The following is a 9,560-nucleotide window of genomic DNA, read 5'->3' as shown; positions in this document are numbered from 1 at the left end:
GGCACACAGAGGCACCATGAAACGCCTTTGAGATCGCATAAAAAAAAAAAAAAAAGCCACTAAAAAGCAGGACTTGAGACAGTCCAGGGACAATCTCGCGCTGCTCTAGAATTAAAAGCGTCTTTTTTTTTTTTTTTTTGGTATCTTTTTCTCCTTTTTTTTTTTTTTTTTTTTTTTTTTTTTTTTTTTTTTTTTGCATGCGAGGGGGGTCATGAGTTCCTACTTTGTAAATCCTCTCTTTTCCAAGTACAAAGGCGGTGAATCGCTGGAGCCAACTTACTACGACTGCAGATTTCCACAAAGTGTTAGCAGGAGCCATGCTCTGGTCTATGGTCCGGGCACTACAGCTCCCACCTTCCAGCACCCTTCACACCACGTCCAAGAGTTTTTCCACCACGGAACCTCCAGCATCTCCAACTCTGGATACCAGCAAAACCCATGCGCCTTGGCGTGTCACGGAGACGCTTCTAAATTCTATGGATATGAAGCTCTACCGAGGCAATCGCTTTATGGTGCTCAGCAAGAGACGACTGTTGTACAATATCCTGACTGTAAATCGTCTTCCAACAGTAACTCTAGCGAGGGACAAGGGCATTTAAATCAAAATTCGTCTCCCAGTCTCATGTTCCCATGGATGAGACCTCACGGTTAGGACCTTTTTTTCCTCCTCCTTAAATGTTTTCCTTTATTTTTTCTCTCTTTTCTCTCTCTCTCTCTCTCTCTCTCTGCCTGTCTGCTCTGTCTGTCTGTCTGTCTATATGTATATGTATGCATAGCCAAGCACAAACATGCCTTAGCTGTATGAACATGCCCAGACACACTTATGCATACATATATATATATATATATGCCTGAAAAAAAATATAAATATAAGAGGCGTAGCTGGGGAATATGAAAAGAAATGGGCAGTTTTGTGCTAATGTTTCTTCTTTTTAGGAAGAGCTTTGAAAGCAAACAAGCCAGCAGTTACTAGAGAGCCAGCAAGGTGATTCCCTGCAAAAGGCTTAAATCACAATAAAGTAAAACTTGTTTTTTTATTGCTTGCCTTGAGGATAGGCAATAAGATACAGCTCCCACGAGGTTGTTTGCATGTTGATAATACACCGCTCTTTAAAATGTCATAGAGCCTTTCATAACCGCTTGGAGACGAAGCCTGAAAGGTGGGAACTTGTCTAAGTATTACTAATACTTTACATCTGTTTCTTAAAGCCTAGAGATAAAAGTTTAAGCATAAAGGAAACTTAGCTCGGAGCTATGGGGTGGGGTGGAGGAGGACAGGCTGCTGTTCTGGGTTTAGAGGAAAGGGGGAAAAAAAAAATAGAAAGGGGGGGTGGGAAATTCAAAATAATTTGTGCTGAATGGAACTTTGCGCATGTGAAGTCCAGATAATTGCACAGAAACCGAAATACTTCAAAGTACAAGTTCCCCCCCCTCATCTAAGCACCAAGGTTGTCTCGAAGCCTTGTTAATTCAAAACATGTGAAGGTTAGTGTGAATTTTAAGGACAATCGGAGCCCCAAAGTTTTCCTCCCCCCCCTCTCTTTTACCCCCAGCAAAATTTAACGACCAAAAAAACCCAACAAACCCCCCCCAAAAAAAACCCGAAAAAAAAAAAGAGAAATGGAAAGGAGTTGTGGCTGACGGAGAGAGGATGTGGCCCAGGGGCCGGGAGAGAGACGCAGAGGAAAACACGTTATTTATCTAAGCTTTGACCTAGAGGTAGTCTCAAGGATGCAATCATTTCGAACTGGAGCTCTTTTTTTCCCCCCACAAATAGATTGTTTTTCTCATTAGGTGCAGAAGGAAGTGCAGGCGCTCAGCTGCACATACCTCAGCCCTCTGTCTTTTCTTTCTTTCTCTCTCTCTCTCTTTTTTTTTTGGGGGGGGCTATTGCTGCAAACGTCCCTCTCGAGTTGTTTTAAAGGCAATCTCTGTGTTTGCACAGGCAAATCTCCGTCTCTCTGTCTGCGTGTTACAGACGCGCAGCCCTGACCGAGAGGACGGGGGGGTGTTCAGGGAAAATTCAGATCCTCGGGGCGTGAATATCAGGAAATGGGAGAGCCCCGAGCCTGGGTTTGTGGGGAAGGATATCTGGAGAAGCAGAGCAGAGTTGGGTGTTTTGAGGGGGGGGAGGAAGAGAGAAGGGGAAAGAGAGAGAGAAAGAGAGAGAGGGGGAAAAAAGAAAGAAAGAGAGAGAGAGAAAGAAAGAAAGAGAGAGAGAGAAAGAGAGAAAGAAAGAGAGAAAGAAAGGAAGAGAAAAAGAAGAAAGACAGAAAGAGAAAAGGAAGACAGAAAGAGAAAAGGAAGAAAGGCAGAAAGAAAGATAAAGGAATGGGGAGAAGGAGAAAGGCTGAAGAGGATTTTATGGTGAACAATGCACCTTTCATAGGAAAATGAATATATTTTTTTTGTCCTCTAAAATGGAGCTGCCCAGCAGGTCTCACCAGCCAGAATCACCTTTTGGGGAAGCTGGAAGGTCTCTTTTGTGCATGAGCTTGACACCCACCTCCCTCCAGCCAGGGCTGAGCCCTCCCCAGGACGAGCCAGGGCAGGGCAGCAGCAGCGTTAGCAGCAATATCGGCCCTGGGATTATTAAAATAATAACCCAGCGACTTCCCTTTAGCACCTTGAATAACGCCAAGGGGTGAAAGGGGTTTTTTTCTTTTTTTTTCTTTTTTTTTGGGGGGGGGTGGGGGGGAGGGAGGCAGCAGCTTCTTTAGGAAAATTGAGGTGAGGGGGGCTGGGGAAGGGAAGGGGGGGGGGGGGAGAGCGGAGCCTCCGAAGCGGGAGAATTAAGAAGTTATTTGATGTTTGTGTCCTACAGCTCCCGGAAGACGCAGTGGCAGACAAACTTACAGCCGGTACCAGACCCTGGAGTTAGAAAAGGAGTTCCTCTTCAACCCGTATTTGACACGGAAGCGGCGGATTGAGGTCTCTCACGCCCTGGGACTGACCGAGAGACAAGTGAAGATCTGGTTCCAGAACAGGAGGATGAAGTGGAAAAAAGAAAACAACAAAGATAAGCTGCCGGGGGCCAGGGACGAGGAGAAAACGGAAGAAGAAGGGAACGAAGAAGAGGAAAAAGAAGAGGAGGAAAAAGAAGAAAGCAAGGACTGAGTTCTCAGCCCCTTGAAGTCTCGTTTTATGGCAGATGATAAATCGAGATGTTTACGACGGTCATTTGCTTTTATAGAGTATAGAATGGAGAGGCTCACACAGCAGTAACTACCTGTCAAACAGTTGTAGCCTTTTTTATTGTCATAGAAACTTCCCTTACTTCTTTTTTTACCCCCTTTCCCCCCCCCCTCCTCCTTCTTTTTTAATAGCTGCGTTTTTAGTTCAATAAATACACAGTCGGCTCGCCTGCGAGAGCAGGGGGGGAAAGAGAGAGAGGAGGGGGGGGGGGGAGGAAAAAATTGATTAAAAAAAGAATTAACCGGTCCAGCAAAGCCAAGCCCATCCGAATCCCGCAGCCCTAACCCAGGCTGGAAGCAAATGTCACCGCTCGTCCCCTCCGCTCCCGCGGAGCTGCGGGATTTACATTTATTTAAACAGCTTTGACTTTGCTGCTTTTTTTTTTTTTTTCACCCTTTCTTTCTTTCTTTTTTTTTTTTTTTTACCCCCCCACTTCGAGCTCCGGTTTTTGCGTCTCTCCCGAATGACCCCGAGAGGAGGGAGGGGGGGGGGAAAAAGTGCGAGGGGAGGGGGCGCTTCCAGCTTCGCCCTGTTCGTGGTGTGTCCGTGTGGAGAATTCCCCCTTTCCCCCCGGGCGGGGAGAGACGCCGGGAGAGGAGCTCGGAGGAGGAGAATTTACCTGCGAGCGCCCTCCAACCACCCCCCCCGCCCCCAAACCCTCCCGTTCCTATAGGACCGAGCCTTCTGTACACCTTGAAAGGCCAAAAATATGCAAAAATATACCTTGAAAGGCCAAAAAATATACCGTGAAAGGCCAAAATATACCTTGAAAGGCCAAAAAAATATACCTTGAAAGGCCAAAATATTACCTTGAAAGGCCAAAATATTACCTTGAAAGGCCAAAAAAATATACCTTGAAAGGTCAAAAATATACCTTGAAAGGCCAAAAAATATACCTTGAAAGGCCAAAAATATACCTTGAAAGGCCAAAAAATATACCTTGAAAGGCCAAAAATATACCTTGATAGGCCAAAAATATACCTTGAAAGGCCAAAATATACCTTGATAGGCCAAAAACCCGCCCCCCACGCCCTCCCTGGTTTCTCAAGGCGCTGTTTTTTTTTCCCCCCCCTTCGCCTGTGTGAGCACTCGAAATTCTTCCTGTACTACCTAAAGGGAAAACCTGCAATAATTCTGGAACCTGTTATCAGCAAGGGGCTTGACATATCCCGAATTTCGCTCGGAATTTATTTAAAGACAGAGAGAGAGAGAGCGAGCGAGCGCTGTGTTTTTGCCCTGATGCAAGCTACTAAGTAGCCAAAATAAAAATAATAATAATAATAATAAAAAAATAACAATAAAAAAGAAAAACCAACACCAACCAACCTTGTATTGTACTTATCACTACCTATAGAAGGAGTCATGCTTTGGAAGTATTTGTAATGCGGTTTTATTGTCGTTTGTTGCTGCTTATTTTCTTGGAAATAATAATAATAATAATAATAATAATAAAAAATAGTTAAAAAAAAAATCCCAACAACTGAAACTGCCTAGTTGAGAACGCACAGTATCGTATTATTTTATTGTGCTTATAAAGTAGTGTAGAACTAAATTGCACTGAATGTATAGTTATCTATTTGTCTTGACTTATCTGTTAATGCAACATGCTCGAAACTAAAAAAAAAAAAAAGAAAAAAGGGAAAAAAAAAAGAAAAAAAAAAAACCACCCTCACCTCGTCATTTGTTTTATGTAAAAGCATAGTTCTGCGTGTTCAAACCCTGAATGTAGCAATTACCGCCAGTAAAAAAAAAAAAAAAAAATAAAAAACAAAAAAAAAAAGAAGGAAAAAATAATGAAGAAGAAAAAAAAAAGAAAAAAAAAACTTCTGGACACCGTGGATTTGTATTGTATACGTGAGACATAATAATAATTATAATAATAATAATAATAATAATAATAAAAAGGTTTTAAAATGAACTGCGTTGCCTCCAGTGCTCTGTGTCTCTGTTTCCACGTCCCCCCGCAGCGGGCTCTGCCTGGGATCTCACCCTCCCCAGCATCTCTGGCACCTCCAGAGCGCCGAGGTTCGTCTTTATTCGCGAGGAAATCCCAATTTCTTGGCTCCAACCCCCCCCGCGGCGGAGGCGGCCGGGGCAGGGGGGGAGGATTCCCCCTCCTGAGCGGGGCAAAAAAAAAAACAAACAACCCAAACCACCCCAAAACCTCCTTAAACCCGGAAACGTCGCTGCCGATTGTCTGCCCGGAGCTGTGGGTCGGCCAAGAAAATCAGAATAAAATCAAATATTGCGATGAGTCGGCGACTGTCGAGTCTTTCTTTGCTGGTTTTGGGAGAGGGGGAACGAGGGGCTCGTTGGGTTTTGTGCTTCTCCCCTCTGGGAAGATGCGGGAAGCGCGAACCCCCCGTCCCGAGGGCCAGAAAAACCCTCCGGGGGGGCGGGAGAGGCGCCTTCCCGAATTTTTCGGGGGTGCGATGGGTGCTGGCAGGGGGATCGTTAGCGAGACACCGAGAGCCCGGAGGGACCTTTAGGTGTGTTCGCCCAAACCTGCCCAAATTCCGCCGGGGGAGAGAGGGGGGGGGTGGGCACCGGGAGGGTTCGGGGGACAACACGTTTCCCCTGCGGGAAAAGAGGGCGGAAAACGCCTCGAAATTGGGAAGGTGGCGAGAAAGCGGAGAGTTTGCTTGTTTAATTATTTATTTATTTATATCTCGACTTATTTATTTATTTATTTAGGCATTTTCCCCAGGCGCAAATCCCTTTTTTTTTTTTTTTTTTTTTTTTTACTTTCCCCTCAGATCCCGACCTTTCTCCCCCGTGGACACCGGTCCTAACGTAACACACCCTCTGATTTTCCCGTTATTATAATCGTCATTATTACCACTACTGCTATTTTTTCCCATTGTTAGGGGTCTGCATTTTTATTCTATTCTCTTCCCTCTGACTCTTTCCCATCCCATTTGATGGCATTTTGATCTCCTCGACGGCCAAACGCAGCGCTGGTGCCTTCAGGTCTCTCTTCTGCTCCTCCAAAGGGGGGGACAAACTCCCGAAATATTTAAATGTTCCCCTTCCCACCGGCGTCATCTCGTTGAACGGGGTCTATTGATCTCTAAAACCGGGTCTATCTCTGTCTGCCCTTTTTTTTTTTTTGGCTTCCCTCGCTGATAACGGGAGCGCATCACCTCAGCGCAGGGATGCGGCGGGACTCGGGATGTGGAGCCCGATACCTCGGGGGAGGCTGAGCGGGCTCCGGAGCCTCCTCCGGGGTGGTTCAGACCTTCGGAACCCAAAAAAGCCCCCCCCCCCCGAGTTGAAAGGGTTTAAAACGCCCCAGGGCTCGAAGTCGCTGGACTCTCTGCCCAGGAGGTCTGGGGAAGGGAGAGGAGTTGAAAAAAAATAAGAATTTAAAAAGAGAAAAAGGGGGGGAAACGGCGAAGTTTTGCGGCGCGGGGACTCGAGACTCGGGTGGGCGCCCCCCAAAGCCACTTTTTTTGCCCCTTCCAGCCCCAAATTTGCAGCCCCCTCCTCTGAAACGGGGCTGGGGAGGGGGGCAAGGAGCCGAAAATGGCACGAGCGGGGGCGGCTCCGGCCCGGGGACGAGCGGGCGCAGCTCCCGGGGGTTCCCCACTCCCAAATCCCCAAACCCCCAAATCCCCAAATCCCCAAATCCCCAAATCCCCAACTCCGGGAGGTTTCCCTCGGCTCAGGAGCCGCTCTCGTCCCCGGGAACCCGCCTCAATGTCCCAATAAACGCATAAACCCCGCAGCAATAAGGCTTATTCGAGACTTTTCCGTGTCGAGGGGCAGGCAGGGAAGGTAAGGGGGTTTATTAGTCAGAAACCGCTGCTTTATGCTGAAAAAAGTGTATTGGTTTTTATTTATTTATTTATTTATTTATTTTCTTGGGGGATATTTATGCGGCGTTTCCAACAAGGGATGTTTTCTCCCTCTGGTTTGCCGTCGCAGGAGCGATTCGTGCTCGCTCGTCCCAGAAAAAAAAAAAAAACCCGCAGAAATCAGTGAAAATAAAATATTTGCTGCTCCGTTACTTAAAAAAAAAAAAAAAAAAAAATTAAAAAATAAATGTATATATATATAAAGGTTGGTATAGACAATATCCTCCCAGCGAGGGGGTGAGGAGACGGAGAACTTATCAAAGTGTTTAAAAATAATAATAATAAAACCAGAAGAAGCTGTATCCGCACTCTATCCATCATATTTAAATCCACAAATCTAAGTAGTTTTTATCCCAACGAATATTACGGCGTGACATTTATCTATCAAAAGAGTCTGGAGTTAAATTATTGAAACCACAGCCGCAGCAGTTCGTTTTGGGGTAAATGTTTATGTTCTGTAGTCAACACAAGAGAGTCGCATCTTCAGATGACATCCAGTTATTTCTGTAATCACTCCATCATTTCAGGAGAAAAAGAGAAGAGACCATTTTATGGGGGAAAGTAATTTGAGAGAAGATTCGCTCCTCGCAAAGTGGCTTATTCCGAAATGATCATAGCTTCGGTATTACCGAAATTAGACTCATCTCCCCGCCTGAAGTAAGAAATATCGTCCTATTCCAGGCTTTTTATTAGCCAATCAAATTTCCTTCGGATCTCCGTCCGTGATTTGTGAAAAATATAATTCCTCGAAAAGCTGAGTTCGAGCATATTGCTTATTTTCCCTTAATTTATTATTCTAATCACAGCCGCCGCCGCGCGATAATGCGGCCATTAGGCGAAAAAATTCGTTTAGGTTTTATACTCGGAAATGGGCGCGGGTTCGATTTGGGAGACAACGAATTTCTCGGGCGTTAAATTTTTTGTCGCGCGCGGATCGAGGCGAGGGGAGAGGGGAGGGGAGGAAGATGCGCGGGGGCGGGAAGGGGGGGGGGGGAAACTTTGAGAGCTGGATTTGTTAAAAAAAAAAAAGAAAAAAGAAAAAAAAAAAAGGCGGTTCTGCCCCATTATTTGTTTTAGCTCGTCCTATTCTTTTTTTTCCTTCTCCCAGACTTACCCCCCTCAAATTCGCAGCTCTTTTATCCTCCCCCCCCTCCCTCCCAAAATCCCCTCGCTGAGACGGGGAGGTTTTACAGAGGAGGGAGGGGGACGAGGGTCCGAACCCTCCGCAGCAAACGCGCGCCCAGGTTACTTTTCCTGCCCGCCAGGAGCAAAAATTTCCCCTTTCCCCATTATGGAATTTATTATCTTGTCTGCCCGCTGGAAAACGGGATCTCCATTGTGCTCGGGAAGCTGTTGTGGTCGTAGCTTCCCCCCTCGTAACTTTTAACTACCTGTTATAAAATTTATTGGTGGTTTGTAAAGTGAATAAAGTAATTTCCCTTCCATCCGGTTGTATTGCAACCTTTGTGTCGGTCGGGCCAGCCAGACACGCAGCCAGCCAGGGGCAGGCAAAAATAAATCCGAGAGGGAGCTGCGAGGGAGACCCGACCCCCCCCCCCCCCCCCGCCGCCCTCTCCGCACCCCCACTCGGCTGATTTTCACCCGCTAAAATTAAATTAATGCGCGGAAATACCGGGGGGGGGGGGATAAATAAATAATAAAATTAAATAAATAAATAAATAAATAAAAAATAAAAATAAAAAGAATCGTTCCTGGAAATGTGCGGCCAGAGAGGAAAGTGGACGGGGAAAAAGCCGCCAAAATATTTGACATTTTTACGTGTTTTGTTTTGTTTTCTTTTGGTTTGTTTTTTTTTTTTTTTTCCCCGGTTGTATTTGTTTTGGCGCTCGCGGCCCCGAGAGTTGAGAGTTGGGGTCGAGGTGGGGGGAAAAAAAAAAAAAAAAAATCGAATAAGCGGCCTCGTCTCTGAGGAGACGAGGAGCAGAAAGGCGGCTCCGTTCGGGGTTTGCTGAGGAGGGAACCCGTCCGAGCCGGGCCGGGCTTGGCGGTCGCCTTTTTTTCCCCCGGTTGTGGTTCGTGGGGTGCCGCCGAGCAGGCCTCGACACGGCCAAAAAATGTCCTTCCCTTTCCACATCCCACATTTGCCAGCCCTCTACACGGCCCTCCCCTGGCTGGGGGGAAATAATAATAATAAAAAAAAAAAGGATAGCGAAAGGCTCCGTCATAATAATAATAATAATAGTAATAATAGTAATAATAATAATAATAATTCCGCCTTAAAAGCGTCGCAGCCCCGACTCGGTGCGGGGAAAACAAAAGGCTGGGGGGGGGCTGGGGGAGGTTTGCTGGAGGAAAGAAATGATTTTAAGTGCTTTCCAAACGCGCCCGGGGGTGTCCCGCCAGCAAACCCTGAAGCTGGGGTGGGCTCGGGGAACTCGGGAAAAGGGGGGCGAGAGTTTCTGGGTCAATATCGCGCCTTCGCCTCAAGTTTTGGGCGGAATTTGGGCACTTCCCGGGGGGCTGCGATGGGCAGAGCGGGGCGAGGGG

The 9,560-nt window shown here is 46.5% G+C and overlaps 1 protein-coding gene across 1 annotated transcript; it reads left to right on the top strand.

Moving 5' to 3' along the window:
* The first annotated feature begins 211 nt into the window (after window positions 1-211).
* HOXC8 (homeobox C8) lies at window positions 212-3,214 on the top strand. The gene is made up of 2 exons (XM_032713624.1): window positions 212-647; window positions 2,825-3,214. The coding sequence occupies exons 1-2, from the start codon at window positions 212-214 to the stop codon at window positions 3,115-3,117; spliced, it is 729 nt and encodes a 242-aa protein (XP_032569515.1). The 3' UTR covers window positions 3,118-3,214.
* The last annotated feature ends 6,346 nt before the right edge of the window (window positions 3,215-9,560 follow it).

This window comes from Chiroxiphia lanceolata, chromosome 30, assembly GCF_009829145.1.
Source record: "Chiroxiphia lanceolata isolate bChiLan1 chromosome 30, bChiLan1.pri, whole genome shotgun sequence".
NCBI lineage: Eukaryota > Metazoa > Chordata > Aves > Passeriformes > Pipridae > Chiroxiphia > Chiroxiphia lanceolata.
Note: the sequence above shows the minus strand (reverse complement) of the source record. Positions and strands in the feature narration are given on the sequence as shown.

Excerpts from the sequence above, each read along its gene's own strand:
- HOXC8 (XM_032713624.1), top strand. The coding sequence starts at position 212 with ATGAGTTCCTACTTTGTAAATCCTCTCTTTTCCAAGTACAAAGGCGGT. Across the intron at positions 648-2,824 it reads CCCATGGATGAGACCTCACG|CTCCCGGAAGACGCAGTGGC; the intron begins GTTAGGACCTTT and ends TGTGTCCTACAG.